At 37.6% G+C, this 25,542-nt stretch overlaps 1 protein-coding gene across 3 annotated transcripts in view; it reads left to right on the top strand.

Moving 5' to 3' along the window:
- The window catches only part of astn1 (astrotactin 1), a 263,789-nt gene that overhangs the window by 133,037 nt on the left and 105,210 nt on the right, over positions 1-25,542 (top strand). For all 3 annotated transcript variants that reach the window (XM_053504192.1, XM_053504985.1, XM_053505503.1), the window contains 3 exons: positions 2,571-2,721; positions 14,828-14,994; positions 22,801-22,995. In XM_053504192.1, coding sequence (XP_053360167.1) covers positions 2,571-2,721; positions 14,828-14,994; positions 22,801-22,995 — 513 coding nt within the window. The remainder of the gene's footprint in view (positions 1-2,570; positions 2,722-14,827; positions 14,995-22,800; positions 22,996-25,542) is intronic.

Here is a 25,542-nt window from a genome sequence, read left to right on the forward strand (position 1 = left end):
AGGTCTTAGTATTAGCTGATAATCAAGAAGAACAACTGAGCTTCAAATTGTATAAACCACTACACAAACCATGTAAAGCATGAACAGTGCAACTGTTTGGACATGTTTAATGTGTTAAATCTTAAAATATCAATTATATTTAATGTTTTCATCGAGTCCTGGTCTGTATTATTACTATTTAAACAGCATTAAAAGTCATATGATGCTTGTTAACACAGGATTTGCGTGAATCGTCCTGTAATTAAGTGTTAAAGGGTATAGAGATCATTTCCGATGTGCATGAGTGGACTTCAATCTTTGGATCTTAAAGGACATGCTCTAAATCATGCTGAAAATGACCTTAAAGAAAAGCGCTTAACAGAGTTTAAAAAAGCAACAGAATGCAAATATATTCTATAAATATTTAAATCCTGAAATCTAGCAACATGTGGTGAAATCTAATCCAGGGCGTATTCCTGCCCTGCTCCCAGCGTTCAGAGGATAGACTCGAGATCCATGCCGACCCCGACCAGGATAAAGTGGTTACTGAAGATTAATGCATGGATAAAAAAAATGAAGCTTTGACAACACCCCTGGGTGTGATTAGCGAGACTGTCCAATAAATCAAACAGGTATTACATTATGTTTTACCTTTAGCTGAACTTTGCATGTAGTGTTCAGGCTACTTCGCTGCTTTCTTTAATAGCATTAAAACAATGTCATTAATTAATTCTTGTACCTGATGAAATGTACCAGTAATGCACAGTTTGTTTTAAGCATTACTAAACTAATTTTGAAAGCCTCTGCTGGTGTTTTGTCTCAAGCCCCGCAGAAAGGAAAGTTCTCTGAAGTAGATTTGTCTCATTACAAAGAGAAAAGAGTGATTATGTATTCAGCGCTAATTCAATAATGTTATCTATCTCTATGGTCATTACACTAATTTGTGTGATTGTTTTTTTTTTTAATTTTTTTTTTGCCTTGAGTGAATGAGGTGTATGATTTAAACTGTCTTCCAGTAAATAAGAGTAGCGCTATAGACACCATAAATGATTTATCAGCCATAGAAAATGATAAAGCAGTGATTGACTATAACTTTTAAAAGGAAGTTATTTTATAGGATCAGTGTAAGTGTTTATAACAAGGCTTTAAAAAGATGCTTTTCTGATGAGTTTTTACCTTTTCAGGTGTATTTGCCTGTTTCTAAAAATGTTCAAATTTGTGTGGAGTGATTTGCTATCACTCAGCACCGTCGTGAGCGAGGGCATGAAGTTATGCAGCATGCTCATCCCAATTACTCAGTACCGTAGTGACTTTGTAAACTCAATACCTATCAGGCAATGAAAAGGTCACATTTCAGGTTACTTGTTGTTTTGTTAATTTTCAGAACATTATAAATTATAAATTTGATTGTTTGGTGCTATTAGGGGAAAAGCAATCACATAGTTTATATTTAAACCAAGACTCTAGGAAACCCAGTTTCAGTTTGACTGATTGGCTGGTTGTTATTTAATTATGGCTTATTATCTAGATGAGAAAGTCAATGCACTATAGAAAGGCACTGGAACACCCAGTGCAGCACAGCCCATGAGCAATCCCTAAATTTCCCACATCCCAATCCCACTGTACATCCATAAGATGCACCGAATAAATAGGTACGATCCATTAAGGCTCGACGCCGTAACCCACAGCATCCAAAATATCCGCTGCCAACATCCTGGTGACAGACACCACAGTAAACGCCCAGAGCCCCTGCGAAGCTACCCCCAAGGAGCCAGAGCTGCCCGGTGGCACAAGGGCAACCAAACCCTAGATGCTTTTAATAATAATGGTTTAAATGGTTTTTAGTGGTTTTATGAAATAATGTACAGTATTTTCTTATTTATTTAGGTTTAAACTTAACATTCAAATATTAATTAGAGCAAATACAAGAACAATTTAAAAATGAAAAAGGGCTGCTTTGTTTACTGTTGATGCTGCAAGTACCCATGTTGATTTGATGCCACTTACTGTATGGACTGCAAAATTGCAGACGGGAAAACTGGAGTTTATTCTGAGTTTTTGTGTTTTTCTAGTCAGAGTTCAGAAATGAGATGTGGAAATGTGAAGATTTTTTACTGGAAGATTTTTTTCTGTCTTAAAAGGGATTAAAAAGGGATTATCATTATGCATTAAGGAAAATTATTTACAATTCAAAATATTTAAATTTCAAAATATGAATTTTTTTCCACTCTACAAATTTCTTTCCACTCTACAAAAATATAACTAAACTGAATAATGGTAAAATGTTTGGATTTAACTAACTAGAATGAAGTGCCTTTTTAAAATATTAATGATATAAATATGTAAAATTAGTCATTTTTATGTAAAATACCTTTTTAAAATGGGCTAATGGGCCTAATGGGCTTTTTTTTAAGCAGCAAATTCATGACAAATCAAATGATGATGGGTTTAAATCCTGGAAATGCAACAGCGATCTTTAACCAGGAGTCATTTTTTTTCTGTTCAAAAAGAAATCCAGATATATCATTGTAAAGAATAATCTGGTGAATAATTACTGACAGTTTGTACTCTGTGTTTTTGGTGTTTCTCAGGGAGGAGTTGATGATCTCCTCATCCTTCGACAGTCTGGAAGTGCTTCTGGACTCTTTTGGCCCAGTGCGAGATTGCTCAAAGGACAACGGCGGCTGCAGTCGCAACTTCCGCTGCATATCCGACAGAAAGTTGGACTCCAGCGGTTGTGTGGTGCGTCATCCTGGCATTTCTCTATATCCTACATAATTTTATTCATTTTTTGCCATTAATTGATCTTTGTCTTGACCTAATTTTTTTTATATATTCAAAACCCACTTAACTGTTTATGACGCACAGTGCTATGAAGAGAATATCAATCTGAAATGTTTCTGGGGAAATTACTAGCTGTCTCTATGAATTCAGGCCGCAAATTCTTTTTTTTTTTTTTTGGCTTCCTTTTTAATCTATTATTTCTCGTGAAGGCTCATCAGCCATGAAATGAGGCATGGATTCTGGTTTCTTTTGCCATCTGCTTGATGCTTAATGTGATTTCATTTCCACTTATTCTTGCAATGTCATTAATGCACTTAATTTATTTTGCAAGATTTGTCTTACGTTAAAAACTGCTCATGTTGGAGACTTTTGGTTTTTTAACCCACCTGTGCAGTTTTCATTTTAATTTATACAACACTATTTGAGTGGACCTGTTTCTGTAAATGTAAACCCCATATTATAATATATATAATATAATATACACCACAACAACTGTGACCAGACACTTAAAAAATAGCCTGTAAATGAATTGCTTATCACTATACATTTTATAATATACACAACTTTTCTTTGTACCATAAGCTTCATATCTGACCATGCATTTAAAGCAGATTATCTCTTAATTTTAGGAATTATATTAGTCTGTTAGGTCTGTTTTGTATATTTTCAAAGTGAAAAAAAGCAGCATCATGCAAAAGTTTAAGCACTCAAAGAAATTTAAACTCTCAAATAACTGTATCCAATGTCTCACAAGTTAATCAGCCTGTTTCCTGTTCAGGAACATCCAGATGATGTGAATGTCAAAGCTTTATAAATTTTCTGATTCCTCAAACCCTGTCCCACCAATTATAACCACGGGCATTGGCTTCTCTACACACTGCCCAACAGTTAAATTAAGATGAATGATACTGTACGCACAGAACAGGAGAAGGCTAGTGGATGGGCAAGCATTTCAGGTGGCCGTTTCCTCGGTTTGTAATGGAATTAAAAAATGACAGTTAACAAGAGGGATGGAGTTCATGTTGAGGTCTGGAAGACCAAAAGAGAAAACTGCTTGTAGAATTGCTAGAAAAGCAAATCAGAGAAAGGTTGTTTGACAGTAAGAGACATTCAGGAAGATTTAACAGATATGGAGTGGTTGTACAACATTCTACTGCACAACAACAGCAGCACAAATTTGAGCTTCATCGAAAAGTCATCAGAGGAATATCTAAACAAGCATGATGCATTCTGGAAATAAGTCTTCTGGACTTATTAGGGTATACTAGAACTTTTTGCTTTAAAAAAAAAAAGCTGGCTGTGCTGTCTGCATGGGAGGTATGGCATTTTTGTTTTCACAATGTGAAATGCTTATGTGCTGCATTTAGATGATGTGGTTATCATTGTCGCCTCGCACCTCCTAGGTCCAGGGCCAGATTTCCGCCTCTGGTCTGTGTGCATTTAGTTTGTGCTCCCTGCGCTTGGTGGGTTTCTTCCACATGCTCCGGTTTCCTCCCACATTCCAAAGGCATGCAGGTTAGGCTAATTGATTTTCCCAAATTGCCCATAAGTCTCCTGAGATAGTATCCAGGTCCAGACCCCAGGTTAATAAAGCGGTATAGTCAATGAGTGAGTGAATAAGTGAGTATTTACAGTGTGTATTCTTACACTATACTTTTTTTTTTATTTTGCAATTATTACATTGTACATAAAGATCCCAATAAAATCTTCGTCAAATTAGTATATAACAGACCGTGAGCTAATGTGTACATCATTATATGATGACGATTCTCTAATTATAGACATACAATTAAAGAAAACTACTGTATAATAGCGGGATAAGCTTGGGAGGGATGTGTAGGCCAGCAAATGAATACTGTTTGATCAGATTGAATGTGAGGTTGATGTTGGTAACCGCATCATCAGCAATACCATCTACAGATTAGGTAGAAGCAGATGGACCAACTGATTCAGTGCTTGTACATTATCTGGGCACTGCCACTTTTTTCAGTTCAGGTTAATAGTCTTTCAGGAGACATGGTGAGGTAGTGATTAGCACTGTGGCCTTACACCTCCAGGGTCGAGGGTTCAATTCCTGCCTCAGGTTTGTGAGTGGAATTTTATGTTATCGCTGTGCTTGGTGGGTTTCCTCCTGGTTTTCCCCGGTTTCCTCCCATTGTCTAAAGACATTGACGGTTGATTGGCGTTTACAAAATTACCTGTTTTGTGTGTGTGTATGTGTGTGTGTGTGTGTGTGTGTGTGTGTGTATGTTGGCACTCTGTCTAGTTCGTACCCTGTCTCATGTCCATAGTCCTCTGTGACAGGCTCTAGGCCCCTGTGACCCTGTACAGGATAAGCAGTATAGAAGATGAATAATGGAATGAATGATGGAATTAATAAATTTGATTCACATTGTATAACAGTGTTGAAAAATGTATAGAACTGTGCAAAAGTCTTGACCCACCCCTCATTTCTTTATGTTTTGCTTCCAAAAAGCCAGACCTTCTTGAAGTTTTGTAAAATAGTTCTCCAGGCTTCCCGAATTCTTTTTTTCAGTCCGGTCTCTGTACCTGATCATGGTCAGGGGAGTGTCTTTTCATTGTTAAGCCACAAAGTGACCTGCAGATCATTAAAAAAAAAAAAAAAAAAACATCTAAATTAAGACATAGTCTTGCTGAATTCTGGTGATGCTGAGTTTTGAGTGGTTAGAACAGACGAGAAGGGAAATGAGGATGCTGCTGAGCTTGTTAAATAAACAATTAATTTTTTATTTGTATCTTTCGGCAAAAAAAAGGGTAGTAGTAGACGTACGTCATTTAATATGAAGGAATCCGGCCAGTTTCTATGCTATATGATGCATGCTAAGTTATACATCCCTGCATGAATTCATTTTATAAATTGGTTTATCTTTATTTTAAGTTTCTTTTAAAAACTAAATATACTAGCTTGACTTGTCACTTTTTCAAAAAAGAGAGGCAAAAAAGTTAATTAGTACTGAAACCGTGGGGTATATCTAATATAAGTAATTAAATTTTACCTTTGTATTTAGTGGTTCCTGTGAGATGTTGTCGGGTGTGTGCAAATAGTAGGATATACTGTATCTGTGCTCACTCTTGAACAGAGCAAATTATCTTTGGAGTTTATTCTTTCACATGGGTATGGCTATGGACTGTGTGAGAGCTTAGATCTAACTACTGGATATAAATGTTCTCTGAAATAAGGTTTGTATAAATGATTAATATATTTTACTCATAAAATATATTAATATATCGATAATTTATTTGAACGGTGCCCACCTCGGTCCTTAATAACATATTCATGAGAACTGCTTAAATCTTTCATAAAGAAATGGTGGGGGACTTTATAAAATGCTTATGTTAAAACTAGTGACTATCATGTTTGTTACCTGAAAGAGAGAAATGAAATGCAATTGCAGTGTATAAGTATTGGGATTGAATCTTGGGATGTACTTATCATGTCATCTTATCATGACTTCTAACTATCGAAATTTAAGGAGTGATTAGAGTAGTGTGGCGCCTCTACATCATGCCATTATACCAAACAAACTTCTACAAATCAGCTCTAGCTGCTGGTCACAAGCATTATTGTTTAATCTTTTTTTTTCTTCTTTCTTTCCTTATTTTTCTAGGTCAGAGAAATCTTGACTGTAAATAAGCCTAACGAGTTATTAGCTATAATTACGCTCATCATTAGTTGAATCATTAGTCTCATTAGTGTGCAATGTACTCTGTGTTGAACAGCACCATAAATACTTGAATTCTTTTATACAAAATTAACTGAGCTAAACCATGTTTCGTTTTCTTAATTTAAGATTTCCGTTTATGTTCACCTTCCATGCATAGAAAGTTAGCATGGGCAAGGGAAGCTAGGATATATCAAAGAGTGTAGCAGGCTAATGAGGTTTATATAGAAATAAAAGTTAGGCTAATAGATAAAACAATATTAAAAGAAATGCAGAACAGCCATACCGTTACAATGCAAAACATTGTTGCATAAATTCCCCTTGTGCCACTTAGGTGGCTCTGGGTCCTCAGGGACCTCTTGAGGTGTGCTGTGATGCCAGAACATTGATAGTGAATCCTTCAGGTGTCATGTGTTGTGAGTTTCTGCCTCCGTGGACAGAAATTGTTTGTCAGTTCGGGGAGAGGCGCACCACGAGATGTAAGAATATTTATGAGAGCCCTAACACAGGGCTTCTGAGGGGGTCAACAAAATAGGAGGTTGTCAATGTCCTTATGAGACGCATGGGAAGACCTTCCCGTTGGGGGAGAGTGTGGGATTATTAATTGGGATTATTAATTATTCAAAAAACTGAAAACACAAAATAAACAGAGCTCCGCCATCTGCGTGAGACCGAACGGGGCTCTGAAAACGAAAACCAAAAAATCTATATTCTCTTGGGGCCTATGCCCTTGCTGAAGATTTCGTGTGTATGCTATGCACAAAACTTATACTGAGAGTTCAGGCTGAACTGAATAGCGTGCTGCTCTTTCTCGCCGGCGTCTTTGGAAGACTGAGGTTGGGTATTTTACCTTTCTTACTCTTTCTCTTGAGAGACATTGTCTTCTGTTTTGTTCTTTGGCCCTGATACCTTACCGGTGCTACCTACAGTAAATGATCTGAACCATGAGTACTTTTGCATGGTTCTGCCCCTTGTAAGACCCGCGTCGTTACTTTGACGACTTAGGTTCCCACTAGATGTTTCCCGCCTGAAGCTCACAATGGCATTATCCATCTGGATGGCCAGCCTATATAACTCCTCCAAATCCTGTGGAGGATCACGTATGGCTAGCTTATCCTTCAGCCGCTTGGAGAGCCCTTGCACGTGGTGATAAGGGCCGCGTCATTCCACCCTGACCTGGTGGTCTGGTTACAAAACTTGACTATATAGTCTGCTACTGGTCGCCCTCGTTGACGGATTGTAAAGGAGAGGCAACACTGATCTTGCGCAAGCGGCTGATGGATTGTGACCCTAAGTTTGTCAGTGAAAGCATTTAGGGTGGCATGCTCAGAGCAGAGGTGCTGCTACACTGCAGTGGCCCACTCTAGTTCTCTGCCTATTCGCAGAGACACCATACTGTAAATGCAACCCCGCCGATTAGGATGGAAATTGGGAAGGTTGCAGCTCGAATATTAGTGAGCACTGCAGGATAAAGGCATTGCACCTCTCTGGCTCACCTGCATACGGCTGTGGAGTGGGTAGTCAAGTTTGGCCATCAGTGGGTGTAATTGAGCCACTGATCTGGGGGCACGAGTTGACTAAGGCTGGGTTGAAGGGCTTGGGCTCATTGTTTGCTAAACTCTGTTTATGGTGGACTGAGTGTTCGGAGGCCTTTCTGTCATGGCCAGCATTGACATTTTTCAGTGATTTGTGCTGAATTTGGGTTTTTCTGTGGGATCAGGCCAGGCTAGGTTGTGTGAGCATACATATGTCAATGTGTCACCAGTTTATAGTATATAAATTATAATCCATGTTAATGTGTTAATGTTATGGCTCATTAGGGTAAAACATTGCAAACATGTTTTCTAGCAGTTATTAAACTTGATAGGCATTGAGATAAATAGAAGCTAATTGCAATTCCCTATGTATTTGGCCGAATCATCTTTTTGGATTGGTGACACATATGTATAATGCATATACGGTTCTCTATAACACTGTAATAAATATAAAATGTGGTATACTTCTTGAGACTGAGGACATTAAAGTTTTTAAATAGATATGTATGTAATGAAATGTTTCTTTACTATAGCTTTAAATGCGAATGCACAGCCAGTACTAGTTTAACACACATAGACACTGCCAATACCTATTTCCCAAAAGGTAAGATTACAGGTGGGTCCTTCACAAAAGATTGTTTTAGACTTAAGACCTTCTAAAAAGTTTTAAAGTAATCCTTTAAAGGATTAGAGCATTAAATTAAAAAAATTAAGTAATTACAGATACAACATTCCCATCGGGAGTTGACTCCTAATAACTAGAGATACAAATACATAGAGGTTTTACATAAGCATTAAGCAGTGTCGCTTTATAAACTATTTAAGCATTGCTTATGAATATTATGAAGGCCCAGTGTAGGCGTTCTTCAGAGTAAAGGTTATTAATGAATTTATTAGTATTATTAATATTATTATTATTTATTTATTTAAAACGCCAGTGTGTTACAGTGTGTATGTTTCAAAAGTATGATTAAGAAATCATTAATGAATAGAAAAGTAATATTTGAAATTTTTGCATCTTATTCACTCTTCACCTTGTGGGAAATTAAACACCATCTCACTGCCCTGCTAGTCGATATGGCTTCCATCTGTTGCATTAGTAGCTTGATGTTTTGTAATTACTTGTTGACAGAGAGTGTGTAAACAATGCCTCGCGTCATCTGATCGGAAAAGCTCACTGGCTCGCTCCCAGTAAGTGCAGTTGTACACTAATCAATTAACACCCTGTCTGAGGACAGCCGTGTCGTCTTTAATATTGGACTCAGCGTGAGCCGGCACTCTGTGACCCACCTCACTGATGTATGGCACTCCTGGGGAAAGCGAGCAGTGCCTTCATTTAGATTAAAGTCTGATAATCGCTAAATGATGATGTGATTAATTAGTTCTTTTTCCTCAGTCGCGACTGGTACTGCAGAGAGAGCTGTCTCGTTGCTGCCTGTATGAAAAATAAATTGCTCCCTGTTCACATCTAAACAAGATGGCTTGGTGTGCTGAAGGAGAGCTTCTTTGTGTTTTTCATGTTAGCAGAGACTGATGCATACCACATAAAAATTTCAAGAAGGAGTAGATTAGTCTTTCAAAACTGAATCTTTTAGTGCATTAAAAGAGCAATGAATTGCGCTCATGCATCATGTAAGGCAATCACATACTTTTTTGGAAGTCTGTTCTGTCATGTTCCTCATTAGCATCTGAATGTTAAAATGTTCAGGGTGAACTTCTGCTTCAAGGTTATTCAACTAAAATCTGTGGAGTTCAGATGTTAGCAAACACTTCACATCATCGCTTTAGTCCAGCACCACAGGCATCTGTTTTCAACGTAATTCTCTGTCTAGACATCCCATACTCCTTTCCATATTTTTGTTGACTTTTTTTAATAAGCAATTGTCACAAGTTGTCATTTTAACCCTTAGACCATAGAAGGGAGGGGAAATGAGAACTGAACTGTGAAGCATCTTCCCTTTCACGATAATCTTCCTCAAGGCAAATCATTTACAGAAATCCTTCAGTACTACTGAGTGTGTCTTGAGTAGCAGGGCTTTTTCCTTGATTTCTGTACAGTTTTAGTTTGAAATCTAAGGCATCCTTAGGATTGCCTTTCTTCATATTGTTCCCCAAGGAAAGGTTTAAACCCGTGGAATGTGAGACAGAAATTCATCCCATCAGTCCATCCATCAGCGCTGGCTGCTAAGCTGCTCTCAGTTCTCTGTTAAGACCCTGAACGGTTCTGAGAGTGCATGCTCTGTGGGACAGAGGGTCCTACAGTATACAGTGCTTTTATAGAGCACCACCAAGTTTTCATCAGAAGGTGGATTTAAAGGGATTTATTCATTTCTGTCACTGTCCTGCTGTTCACTCAGCTGTTCAAGATGCCAGGCCATGCTAATTTTGGATTGTAGCCCCTAAAGTGACCTGAGATATAATTCCTGCTCTCATGCGTACACCGACATATGGACACTTGTCTGCTTCAATGAGGGATAGAGAAGGAAATGCATCCTGCCTTTGTTCTTCACATGTATAATATTTGCTTGGCATTTTAAAATGAAGTAATGAGATTTCAGGAATAATCAATTTGTTATTTTTGTCCATGTAAGCAACCACCTATCTCCTGATGATTATGAATTTAAACATGTCTAGGTACAGTAGATACAACTTTACGGTCATTACACACTGTAGTACAGGTACCCAGAAACGAAATGCATCTACTAGAAGTGCAAATAGTAGTGTACAGGTATGTAGATCGGTGCAATATTGGCATTGTGTAAATTATAAGGTGCAAGTTAAACGAATAAGTTTTATAATTATATAAAGTTATATATAAAGTATTCACTCACCCATCCAAATCATTGAATTTAAAGTTCCGAACACTTCAGTGGTTACAGGTGTGTAAAATCCAGCACCTACTGTAGGTATGCAGACCGTTTCTACAAACATTTGTGTCGTTCTGTGGAGCTCAGTAAATTTTAGGTGCATACTGTAAGTCCAGATGGATATATGATATTTTGTATGTGGTTGCCATCTTTTACATTCAAGAATTTGTAAATGCCTAAACTAAACAGTCCTCTTGGTAATTGGTATTCTAACCAGACTAACAATGAGGTATGCAAAGTGCATGGGTATCATCACTCATTATAATTTCCATGCTGAAGAACCTGGATGTCCACTTATGGTCCCTTCTGAAAGTGTTGGTACAGCAAGGCCAATTCATAGTTTTTGCTGTAGACTGACATTTGACAGTTGGGTTTTTAGATCAAAAGATAAATATAGGACCAGAATGAGATTTCAATTTAAGCTTTTCTTTCCTCATAGTTCCATAAAAAAAATACATAGAAACTGGTACCTTATGTTTTAAACCCACCTGTTTTTCAACTAATTAAAAATGTTGGAATATGTAAGATATTTATTTATTTATTTACTTTATATTCATTAATAATTTGACCTTCCTGCAGTGATTCCTTTAGGTCGAACTGCACATGTAATATTAAAAGTCTAATTAAAAGTAAAAAAATCTACTTATTGTGTGAATGTATACCTAAACAATAAGAGGCTGTTTATTTCAGTAAATGAAATGGTCATTTAAGGATTTCTGGGAGTCCAGTGTTTCAGACGTGAAACAGGCAGTTTCTAGGTGAAACACTAGGATTACTGCATTATTGTAGCAAGGGATTATATAGAGAAATATAGTTTTTACTTTTATAACAGTGTACTGTTATTTTGCACAATGAAAAGTCCCAGTTTGACTTAAAACGCCCCTTATTCATTAAACTCAACATACAGTAACTCATTCGACACTGGCTTTACAATTTCTATTTAATTTGACTCTCGGTAGTTTAAAACCAAATTTGAATGCAACTTGGGTATGAACAGATGTTTAATATTGTTTAATTTATCTTAAAATTAATTCAAAATAAATTATAAATTATCCCAAAACATTGTATTGAATAACCAAGCTTTCAAACACAGCTTGGAAAAAAATAGCAGATTTCTGTAGCCTTTAGTGGTGATAAAAAAAATTATAAAGAGCTCTTTGTAAGCATTATAATGTAAAGGTTTTGTTTAATAGATAAGGTGGGTCTCTTTGCAACCCGAAGCTATGGGCTATTGTTCTTCAATGGATCTCATACATTCTGTACGAAAGAAAGTGGTCAGTGTGATGGCGATGTCCACAATAATGCACAATACAGTATTTATTTTTTGCATCATGATGCATTGTGCAACTTCTACACAGGTTTTCAGAAACTAAAAAGCTGCAAAATTTAGAGTAATAATAAAATGCCAACATATATATGAATGGTTTGCTAAAGTCAAATATCATTTTCTGAAACTGAATAAATTGTGTAGGTTGCAGTTATTTCCACTTGACTCATTCCTTTTATATTTTCCCCGATCATAAATCTTTGTGAAAAGGCATTATCATAAAGACCACATTTATATAAAAAAAGCATTATTATAAAATCCGTTTTATATTTTCTACTCCCACAGAATTGCTTTGATTCTATTGACCTTTCTAAATCTCTGGTCACAAAAGGTAGAAGCAAACAGGAGGCTGTGATCCAATCACTATAAATGGTTTTTGACCCCCGCTCAGCAAAGGTGTATTACATTTCAGACTTCTGGAAAAAGGCTGTTATAGAATATTTGTAGAGGGGAAATGGGATGCTCATTGCTTCTTTGGTTAGAAACTCCTTACACATTTATGGATGTTGGTTATTGAATTCTGATTAGAAAACGGATGCCTGTAAAGGACTGCAGAAGATTTTCCCCATGGATTAAGGCATATTCTTTCATAAATCCCATCCTGATTTAATTTATAGCCAGTGAGCTGCTTCTGAGTCATGGACAGCTCTTAATATCGCCGTCGTTCTTGGAGGACTGGGTTTTAGAAGTGTCGCGTTGCATATTGGTAAATAGTGATTTAATGGCTAATATACACTATAATAGATGAATATAATTATACACTTATAATGGCTTCCAGCACGAAGCAGGAAATCTGTTCATACCTTTGCCCTGTTCATTTCCTATTCCCTGAATTATAAACACTAACATCATTTATTCATTTCCATACAGAACGCTCAAGTGTGTTCGTTACAAAAGAGATGATTATTGAGCTGCACAAGTCAGGTAATGGCTGTTAAAAATGGATGTCGATTTGCATTCAGCAATTATTAGATTTTGGTGAGCACCAGTACTATTTGATTCAGCATCAATACAATTCTAATCAGCAATGATATGATTCAAATTAACACCAAGGTGATTTGATAAACCAAGTCAATAACATCCGCTCACTCTCACTCACTCACTTACAAGGTCGCGGGAAGCCTGAGACTATCCCAGGGGACTTGGGGTTCAAGACGGGATATACCCTGGACAGGCTGCAAGTCCATCACAGGGCACACACACTCTCATACACTAACACACTTTGACACACAGGAAACCAACCAATCTTGTGGACAACATCCAAAGCCCATGCACACAGAGACGAGACGGGACTCGAACTCTCAACCCTGGAGGTGTGATGCCACAGTGCTAACCACTATGCTACCAGTCCAACCCAATAAGATTCAATTTAGTTAAAATAGTACTGTATGTATGTAGTTATTTTAAACATGTACTGATTCGATGATTTAGAATGCATATTTAAGGATCAAAGTCTGTTTGATGGGTCCTTAAGGCGGAATTTTGTGTTGCATTTTCCCCCTTAGGAAATACGGTTAAACCTTGGACTGCGAGCATAATTCGTTCCACAAATGTGCCTGTAATCAAAATTTCCCTATAATAAATAATGAAAACTGGTTGATTTGGTCCACAACTCAAAAATATTAATATAAAAATAATAATCCAAAATATAAAGAAAAATAAAACGAATTATCCTGCACTTACTTGGTCTCTATCGGCTCGCCGTGTATTTTTCTTTTTGCACCGTGTATTTTTCCTGAAAATGCTTTGTATGTCGAGGCAAACTTCTTACAAATTTTTCTTAGGCGTTTATATGGCGATACACCTGTTTTATTAATTTATATATATATATTTTTTATTATTTAAAATTACAGCCCTATTATTATTATTTTTCCAATCTTGGTACACATCAAATTTTCAACGTGCAGCCTCCAGTGGTTAAAGTATAACAGAGTCAGGGATTATGGAATGGACAATGTGGCAAACTGAGCTAAGCAGCTTACAGAGGAATTTGCATCCCAGCATGCAATACCTTTACTGATACCCTTTTTTTTAAAAAAAAAGAAAAAAAAGCCGTTACTAAGGTCCATGTGTGCTGGACACTGGAGAGAACATATGAAATTTATACCTTAGTGCCCCAAAACCATACAGAGGAATTTCTCCTATTCTTCAAGCAGAGGTGCCTAGTCAGAGTCAACCCATCAAAGTCCGCTTTGAAGCCAGAGCTGACACAAGCACCATGTGAATCTGGCTGCGTAGTGCTCAGCAAAATTGCTTTGGGAGATGCATAGAATTGTGTGAAACAGAGAGAGTAGGTGTGGAGTTGCAATAGTGGTGTAATCTTGGATGGGTATACTTTCACCTGTACGAACGTGTAAATGCAGCATGATTCAAAAACGTGAAGAGTGAGTATTTTGCGGTATCCAGTAAGACTTCATGCATTCTGTTCATGCACTTCTATTTCAATGCTGCTTGTGCAAAACCTGTGCGGTTGGCTTAGGAATAGTGTCTGACACAAATACAGATCATGAAGGAGTCTGCTCCACATCTCAGATAATAGATTGATTATGATGTATGACATTTCAGTATTAGGCTTCATTTTTTATATTTCAAGTCTTATTATTATTATTATTTTTTTTTCATTTTATTTTTTTTTGTCTTTCTTTGTGTTAGTGCCCACCTGGTCTGAGCCCAATGAAGGATGGCACCGGTTGCTATGACCACCACATTGGCATCGACTGCTCTGATGGATTTAATGGTGGCTGTGAGCAGTTATGTCTTCAGCAGTTAGCACCCCTAGAGGAAGACCCCACGCTCTACAACATCCAGATGTTCTGCGGGTGCGTACTGTTCATATACACACACACACACACACACACACACACTCACAAATATCCAGCTTACATACAAAACTAGTCACCTTTTTTTACAGGCACAGGCACATATAGGATTAACTTGTATCTGGGAAACCTTAAATGTCCTACAAAGTTTTTTTTTTTTTTTTTTGTGAGCTGGGGAGGGGTTATTTTTTGGCAACAGCCCTGAGTTTCCCTGCTATGTGTTCCTATGCAGCCGAAATACAAAAGTACCTTGCAGGTTAAACCAGCACTTTTGTAAAACAAAAGCTTTATTTCTAAAAATGTTGTTAGACATAGCACGGTATCTACAGCTCTGTATTTTCGTTAGCTTTTAACATCCACCAGAGATTCTTACACAGTAGGATACCGAGCATGGCTGAGCTTGTTATTCAAATCTTGTAAACAAGCTAAGGTTTAGCTCCTAGATATGAATACCTTACTAAGAGGTAAGGTTGCTAAGTATGGATTATTAATCATACGTCTTACGAATTAATCTATATCTTTTGGGTTTATCTCAACTCCAGCCTTTACTGCTTTCGGGTTATTGATGGTGAAGCGTTCTGATAGTGATAATGGAGACCTGCATACGATGTGCATTTGAAGAGTTAGTCCACTATGCATTTCCCAAAATTCAGCATAAATCTAAATCCCAAACTAAATAAGGCTCTGGGTACGTAGATCGAGACGATGGGTAAATGCATTGGGGAGGAAAATAGGTGATCTGAGACAATCAAGGTGTTTTAAGTTGTATACTTGTCGAATGATTAGCTGCTGCTCCATTGTAATTAGTACATTGAATCTCTGCTACATCACATTAAATGGATTTCTTATTGGTTGTGCTAAAATGGTTATTGGAAATAGGGTCAAAGCTGTATTTAAGTGAACTTCAAGTTCAGTGTTCAGGCATCCAATCGAAGCTGTGCGCGCTGCTCTGGAGGCAAAGTGCCACTGTCACTACAGAGGAACAATGGCTATGCCAGCGCAAAGCTTTTCATCTGATCATCTGTAGGTGGTTCAGTAATAACTCTGCAATTAATGCAATTGTTTCAAAGACACTACTGCATCAAGTAGCAAGTGTAGCAGTATATGCTAAGATATTGCAGTCCGCCTGGCAGTGTATATGTATATATGTATGCTATATGTTTATGTTATATATATATATATATATATATATATATATATACAGTATAGCATACATACAGTACATACATACATATACAGTGAGGTCAATAAGTATTTGATAACTCTGATTTTGCAAGTTCTCTTACTTAGAAATCATGGAGGGGTCTACAATTTTCAGCATAGGTGCATTTCCACTGTGAGAGACAAAATCTAAAAAGAAAAATCCGGAAATCACATTGAATTACTGTGTGAAATGAGTATTTAATCACTTGCTTATCAGCCAGATTTCTGACCCTCAAACACCTGTTATTTTGCTTTTAAATAGTCTACAGTATATGCTTATTATAGCATTGGAGTTCCTGCCAGTGTGCTTTGGGTCATTTTCATGTTGGAAGACCCAGCCACGACACATCTTTAATGCTCTGACTGGGGGAAGGAGGTTTTTGCCCAATATGTCACAATACATGGCCCCGTCATCCTCTCCTTAATACAGTGCAGTCGTCCTGTCCCCTGTGCAGAAAAACACCCCCAGAGCATGATGCTTCCAGCCCCATGCTTCACTGTAGGTATGGTATTATTGGGATGATACTTATCATTCTTCTTCCTCCAAACACGGCGAATAGAGTTAAGACCAAAAAGTTCTACTTTGGTCTTATCTGACCACAGGACATTCTCCTATGATTTCTCTGGATCATTCAGATGGTCCCTGGTAAACTTCAGACGGGCCTGGACATGGGCTGACTTAAGCAGGGGAAACTTCAGTGCGATGCAAGATTTTAAACTATGACGTCTTGGTGTATTACTGATAGTAGCCTTGGAAACGATGGTCCCAGCTCTCTTCACGGCATTGACCAGCTCCTCCCGTGTAGTTCTGGGCTGATTCTTCACTATTCTTAGCATCATTGATACCCAATGTATTTGTGATTATGATCGTGGATTGCACAGGTGTCTTAATGACAGCTAACGGCCTCAAACAGGTGCTACTAATTTAGAATCATGAGCAGAGTGTAAATGGACTATTTAAAAGCAAAATAACAGGTCTTTGAGGGTCAGAAATCTGGCTGATAAGCAAGTGATTAAATACTTATTTGACACAGTAATTCACAAATAAATAGTTAAAAAATCATGCAATCTGATTTCCGGATATTTCTATGATTTCTAAGTAAGAGGACTTGCAAAATCACAGGGTGATCAAATACTTATTGACCTCACTGTGTGTATATATATATATATATATATATATATATATATATATATATATATATATATATATATGTGTGTGTGTACTGTATACAGTATATGTCTACAGTGTGTATATATATATATGTACACACCGATAATACACACACACACACACACCGATCAGCCATAACATTTTGACTACCTGCTTAATATTGAGCAGGTTCCCCCTTTTGCCAACCAGCATGAACCTTTTTATCAATTTGATCGACACTAGTGCTTCTATTACATCGAACTACACAGGCTAGCCTTCGTCCCTAGGTGCATCAGTAAGCCCTTGTAACCCATGACTCTGTTGCCAGTTCACCGGTTTTCCTCCCTTGGATCACTTTTGTTATGTCCTGACCACTACAGCCTGAGAACATCCCTCAAGACCTGCAATTCAGTAGTTGCTCTGACCCAGTTCCCTGGCCATTACAATTTGGTCCTTGTCAAAGACCAGGGGCATCAGGATAGTTTTCGACCATGTTTCAAATCCTTATGCATGCCTATTTCTTCTGTCTTCAACACATCAACCTTACACCACTATCTCACCTATGCGGTTTGACTCACGGTGAGATGCGGAGTTAAGCACCGTAAGTCGCCGCGATTGCCCGCCGATGTTCTGTAGTTCTGTAAGGACCGCAAGCTTCCACGAGGACCGACAAAATAATTACCCATGTTTAATTTTTTGCGCGGAAAGATGGAAACGTACTCACAGTGCCAAACACTCGCAGTAAATCATGATGAACCGTACTTATGGCCACCATGCGAAACCGTGTACGTGAGATGGGGGTGGTAGGAAAAAAAAGTTCACTTGATGCCTAATATATCCCACACACTTTCACCCACCAATGTAACTAAATATAAAAAATGTAGCTACTGTAAGAAGAGCCAAATTTTAACAACGGGGCAACTCAAATACTGCGGCTCTTGTGGGTTGTCCCCAGGCTGCGGTGGTCAGGTTACTTAAGGAAACGAAACCAGTGAACAAGTGACAGGGTCATGGGTGTCCATGGCTCTGATTCACATGAGGAGCGATGTCTGGCCCAGGCAATCTGATTCTATAGAAGAGCTGCTGTAGCTCAAATTGAGAAAAAGATTAATGCTAGTTCCAAAAGAAAGGTGTCAGAACACACAGGTCATTGTTGTTTTGGTGGCAAAGTGAGGGGACCTACTCAGTAGTAGGCGGGCAGTCATAATGTTATGGCCCATCAGTATACTGTATGCTGTTGGTCATTGTCATCTCGGAAAAAAACTCAACTTTGGGGCACATACAGTAAGGTTGCTTAACCCTGACCTGACAACTCCAGATCATAACCCTGCCCCCACAGGCTTGTAAGGTCGGCACTAGGTATGATAGAAGCGATACTTCATCTGCCTGTCTTCTTACCCCAAAGGTAAATCTGGAGCATTTCTGGAGCATCTTTTTTATTGTACTGTACATTAGGAAATACTCTAACTTTCACCATTAAACTTAGCTGTGAGTGCTAAGGGTTTTTTTATTTCAGGCTTTAATGTGCTTTACAGTTTAACCAATTTTAGTAGTTTTAGCAATTTACTTAGTCGTTTTCTTTTCTTGCTGCAGGACCAATAGTTTGACACTTCTGAAACAGAGTAACAGCTTTGCCACAACCACAGGCTGTCTTCTGACATGGTTGATTAAGAAATGAGAAGACACTCACTGCATCAGTTAGGGTTAAATAAGATTAAGTGTTATGTAATTATTCAGTGGAAGGCTCTTACTGTAGCTTTTTGCTTAGTTAAATCCAGATGGTATCTTTCGTTTTTTTGGCTGGACAGTGTAAATACTATATATACATACATACATACATACATACATACATACCAGTGGCGGCTGCTCTAAGACTACAAGGGAAGCTCCGCATTCTCTACTATGTCAGAAAATAAATGGTCATACATGCACTGAAGTATTTATATTGGTTTTAATAAAAGTGCACTAGAACGCGTTCAACTTCATGATAAATTTTGGATAAATGAACCAAAATCGTCACTTCCAGGGAAGCTCAGCCTCTCTGGAAGTGAATGAAGGAGTGGGCGGGCCTGGACGCTGGGCTGCTGCATGATGATTGGAGGAGCTGTTTAATGGGGGGAACCCCTTTTTTGATTGACAGCGTGTTTTAAGTAGACTTAACTGTTTCAAAAGCTAGCAGCTGCCACTGATACATACATACATACATACATACTATACATTCATATATAGTACTGTGCAAAAGTCTTGAGCAACCCCTAAAATTTGCACACACCTTTTTATTCAATAGTCCTTCTTTATTGTTGTCAACATTGTATATTAATACTGAAGACATTAAATTAATATCAGAACCAATATGAAATTATTTAATCAACAAAAATGTGTTCGATAGCCCAGAATTTGTTTTATATTTTGCATGCTTTTGGCATTCTCTCAGTCTGCCTCATGAGGTTAGTTCCCAGAGGTGTTGAGTACTAGTTGGTTGTTTTTCCTTAACTTTCCAGTCCAACTCCTCCCAAACCATCTTAATTGTATTTAGTTTAGGTGATTGTGAAAGCCAGACCATCTGAAGCAGTACCCTATCACTTTCCTTCTTGGATTAATAGGTTTTACATAACCTCAAGGTGTGTTTGTTTTGTGTTTTGTCATTGTCATGCTGGAAAACAAATGAAGGTCCCACTAAGTGCTAATAAAAAGGGATCGCTCGTCTCTGCAGAATTCTGTGGAAGCCATGCTGGGTAATTGTGCCCCATAATTTTGACTAAATCACCAACGGAGTCATCAGCAAAACACCTCTGCACCATCACAAACGTCTGTTCAGCCAAAGACACGGTGGTTAAAAACAAATATCATAAATTTGAACTTCTCAGACCAATTGACAGTTTTCCACAAATCTGATGTCCGTTCTTTTTTACATTTCTTGGTCCAAGCTAGCATTTTCTGCTTCCTGGTCTTTCAAAATAATTTTTCCTTGCTGTTCAACCTACCCAGTCTCCTCTGGACAGTCGATGTTAAAATATGTCTGCTGCTTGAACTCTAAGAAGCATTTATGCGGCCTCTAATCTAAGGTTCTGAAATATGTGTTTTCTGAAGCTGGTCTTTCTAATTAAACTTATCCTCTGCAGCAGAGGTAGCTCTTGGAATTCCTTTCCAGAGACATCATAGTTTCATCATAGTGTTTAATGGTTTTGGCGACTGCACTTGGGGATACATTCCAAAGATTTTTTCCAATTGACTGACCATCATTTCTTAAAGTAATGATGTTTTTTTTTCTTTACTTAGTATTTCTTGCCATGAATTTGTGCAGTAGTTGTAGTAGCACAAAGTAGTTACTACTGAATCTTTACCCACACTTCCTCTGCTAATCAGGAAGGCAAGAAATGCCACAGATTAGCTCTTGGAAAAGAACCCCGGTGAATTGAAATTGAAAATTCTAGGTGACTATGTTGTGAAGACATGAGAGAATGCCATGAGTGTGCCAAGCAGACATTCAAGCTGTCATCTTTAGTATTAATGTACAATGTTAAAGATAATAAAAATGAAGAAAAATCACTGAAGGAGAATGTGTGTCTAGAAGCGAATTGAAAGCCCACTCATTACATACATTTACACCTGTCTCAAAACAGCGTGAGTGCAAATTGGTCTTGAAAAGCCGCATGTGTCTTGAGAAGCTGTGCACATCCATGTGCTAACGGACACCCAACTCACACGCTCATTGTCAAGTTGATTTTTAAAACTTTGGAGGCATTTGAACATTTGAAAACATTTCACACATTACATCTTGTATTAGAAGTTAATTAGATGCTAAATTAATTTAGAAATAATAATTATGCAGGATGAAGGAAGGATCAGTAAAACATAAAAAGCTTTTTTTTTATTTTATTGTTTAAATACTGTCCTTGTGTTCCCAAGTGGGATAACTAATGTTATAAGAAATGGGATCATTTATAGAATAAGCTGCATGCGGGTAGCATCTCACAATCTCACATGAGTAAAGACTTAAGGCTGTATTTCTAATTAATGTGGAAACATGGAATAAATGTAAAAATTGGCCATTTTTATAATATTGGACAAAAAAAAAGACCTAATCCCACTCAAAGACTGAATCATGTCTCAGTTACACATGATTCAGACATTCTTTGAGCGTGGTATTACTGTAGATTCAGTTTCAGTGTCAGAAAGTTCGATGTAATCACAACATGCCATAGTCAAAATGGGCAATATTAAATACATAAACATGACATTTTTATTACATGTGTATTTATTTAAACCCAAAATGAATTATCAGAGTTCTCACATAAACATTACAATTAATTATTTTAATTTGCTCTCTTGGCCACATTCAATTACGTTCATAGTTTATTGTTTAAAGTGCAACAAGAAAAAAATAACTCCTGTCCAGTCACTTGATGCTTTCAATAGTAGAAAGTAAAAGTCTAGTCTAGCATTACTGCCCAACATTATAAAAATAGCCCAATTATCACGTTAATCATGGCAAATTTGACAATTTCTGTCTTCCACCCTTATTATTTGGCACCTTCGGATAAAAGGTTTAATCCATCAGAAGTTCAAATCAAGCTGCTGAATAATAATACACTTGCAGTGAGTATTTCACTGAATAGAAAAAAGTGGGAAGAGACCTTAACATTGAAATTTAAAATTTATGGTCAAATGTTTTACACCTATCATTTTGCAATGTGGCTTAATAGTATACTAATTTCGCTCAGGAACACAGGATATCATATTTTACCATTCAGCTTTAATAGCTTGGAAATGTAAGTACATATTATGCATTTTCAAGAACATCCTTATGTTCCAAGTACATGTCAGATTCTTTCTTTTCACACATGCTTTAGACATTTTCTCAACGAGCATTGAACAGCACTTAAACTGAGAGTCTTATTCATGCCAGGTAAGCGTAGTGGAGAGAGTGCAATGTGAATCTGAATGAAAATAACAGAACCTTCCTACCTAGTCCAGTTCTCCAGAGAAGTGTGTGTTCTGAAAACCACCAGAGTGGCAGAGAATGACCTCGTCTTTCAGACAAGGTCATGAACCTGCCAGAATAATGTAAGAAAAAAGGGGGAAAAAAGTGTTTTCTGTCTAACCTTTAAAACATGACTTATTCAGCATTAACAGCTGGATTAAGGGCCTTGGTCAAGGGCTCAACAGTGGCAACTAGGTGGTCCTGGGACTCGAACCCCTGATCTTACGATCATTGTTGTATTTAACCAATATTTTTCACTTTTTTTTCAATTAAAGTAGTTAAATTTCAATTAAAAAATGTAATCCATTAACCTCTAATGTTTCCGAATGTTTCTTTCTTTTTTATTAAAGGTCAGAGTCCAGTAGTCAAGTATTTTTGTTGTTGCTGTTGTTCTGTTTATATATTTTTGGACAGTGTCTTGCAATACAGATTCTGAACTAAAATCTGAATATCAATGCCACTCTTGCAGCTGCATTGAGGATTATAAGCGCGGGGCGGATGGCCGCACATGTCTGCCTCTGTCTGAATCCTGCACTGAGGGAGTAAACTGTGGCGAGACAGCCGGCATCCCAGCCAATCAAACCACCTTTGGAGACGTCTTCTACGGCTATGACAACCGCACCAAGGAGATCACTACAGGCCAGATCCTTAAGGCTACCTTCAGGTAGGAAGTGATGCAGTGACTTATTTGTTGTTCACAGAATCGCTATTTGTTGACTGTAAATTTAAAATGCTATATCAGTTTCACTTAATAATACTTGCTTTATCTGACCGTTGCTCTAACCAGTGTCCCAGTTGTCTGGATTGGCCTCAAATACCATATTAACATTTGACAAAATTTGGTTTTTATCACAGTTTATTCCATCAACCTGAATAATAGTTGTTTATAAGTAGAACTTGACAATTTGCCAGTTTGCACCCGCTCATAATTATAAGGCTTGAGACATGTCCAAACTGAAAATATGACTGCATGTGGTAATTGTTTTTCTCACTGCTGCCGAGCTTCCACTTCTTATTTGAGAAACATTCAACACTAGAATAATTGGCTCCCAACAGCCACCCCACTGTTTCACTGTTAGGAGCCTTTTCAGAGAACTCGAACATAATGATACACCTATTGGGACTGTTTAAAACCATTATGCCATCAATGTTACAGTAAACATCTTGTTTTAACTTTCTTTTTATATGGTTTTTCATGTTTCATAGTTCTCTAAGACTGGATTTAAAACAGTCATGTTAACTAGTTCAGATTCTGCAAGCCAGCCTCAGGTTCAGCAGAAGCAAGCCGATTCAGATTCAGACTCTGCAAGCAAGCCTACTAATGATTCCATGGGAAAATAACCACAGATCCCAGTCCTGTTCAGTACATCAATCTAGTGCAGTCTAACACCAAATATAATGCTTGGAATCCTATTTTAATAGCATAACAGTCTTATACAGCCCCTGACTTACAGTACCATGCAAAAGTCTTTAAGAAAACATCTTACTCTAAACATGAACCAGTGAGAAACAGGAGCAGATGATGACGGACAGTCAGGTCGGTGATAGTATACTGATGATGTTGCAACAGACGAGAGGGGAAATGAGGTTGATGCAGAAGTTGTTACATAAACAACCAGTTTTTATCTTTAGCACTTTGCAGGTGATCACAATAAAATGATTGTTCTCATTCAATTAAATCTTATATAATTTCATTTACTGTGAAGAAATGAGTGCAGGCTCAAGGTATCAGTTAAGAGCTGCACAGTACTTTATTATAATTACATAGTGTACAAGGCATGACAGCATGGTGGCTTAGGGGTTAGCGCTGTCGCCTTGCACCTCCATGTCCTGGGTTCGATTCCCGTATCGGGTCTGTATGCATGGAGCACTAATTTGTTGTGCCAAAATATTAATAAATCTCTTCAGGCATGAAACTTCTTGTTGAGACATAATTAACATTAATTTGATTAATAAGTATTTTGATAGTAATGGCTTTTAGCAGATATGAAGGCAATAGTTCATACCTTTTTTCCTCATTCCATGTGTAGGTACAGTATGTTTCCCTCTCAGTACTAGGTGCTGATTGTTGGACAAACCACCTGGCGCTCGATACTTTGGGATAGACTTTATATTTAAAGATATTTTCATTATTATACTGTGCATCCTGTGTTTGTTGAGCGGATGAGTTAGAGAGGAGTATGAGCAAGTACAGTAGTTTAGAGCGGGAAAAAGAAGTTAGATAGAGAGTGTAAAAGTTAATATTATCAAGAAGGCAAATCTCAAATGCTCTGATCTCATTTCAAAGCACCCAGAGACACGGTGGATGTCGACAAGCTATGAAAAGCACAACTGGCCTCTGTGCACTTCATCTCGCACTTAACGCCACTCATATGCATCTTTTGGGATGCCCAGCCAAATGCAAACTGTAATTAAGTGAAGTGTGAATTAAAAGTGACCACGGGAAAGTTTGCTTTAATTGGATTTAATTGGGGCAGATGAAACTTGCAGTTTGCAGGGAAGGAACGAGGGCTGCAGTGGTGCTGCTGATACTGCAAGCAAGTTCATTAATCTTTGATGAAATACCAGATTCCTGTGACAATTAATTTCAAACTTAAGGAAATAGTCAAAGAACTAGTGCCCGTAAAAGATGGGCGACAGGAAATAAAACTATTCTGCTATTCTGCTGTAAGGGAGATAAATCTTTAAAAAGATGAATAAAAAAAACCCCACTAAGGACTACAGACTGTCTTCCATTGTAACTATCATTGTAGAGCTAAGAAACCCACTGCATTACATTATCTTTTATTTATCAGTGCAAACAGGAATGGTTAAAGCATCTCCAGATTTAAAATATTTAATTATTATGATTTTCAGATCTTTTGAGTAGTGTTCGTGTAGCTGGGGATGCTACATAAGGTGAAATGGTATTCCTCAAACAAGAAGCGTGCAACGAAAGACGAAGATGATTTTACAGATAACATCCCATCTTTTGTTGCTTTCAAATTGGCACTTTATTCTAATTTAATCAAGAAGCACAAAAGCAATTCCAATTCATCTTTGTCAGGAATTGCACAGAAGTAGCGCAGAAAAATTAGGCACAAAGTCTTCAATATTAATTTTTTTTTCTCTTTCATTTTCACAAAAGCCACACCCCACATTTTATTGCGGCTGTCACCTAGCCTTTTAATTATGCCTTCTTATACAGCTTCAGCAAGACAGGAGACTTAAT

The sequence above is a fragment of the Clarias gariepinus genome, chromosome 1, assembly GCF_024256425.1.
Source record: "Clarias gariepinus isolate MV-2021 ecotype Netherlands chromosome 1, CGAR_prim_01v2, whole genome shotgun sequence".
Classification (NCBI taxonomy): Eukaryota; Metazoa; Chordata; class Actinopteri; order Siluriformes; family Clariidae; genus Clarias; species Clarias gariepinus.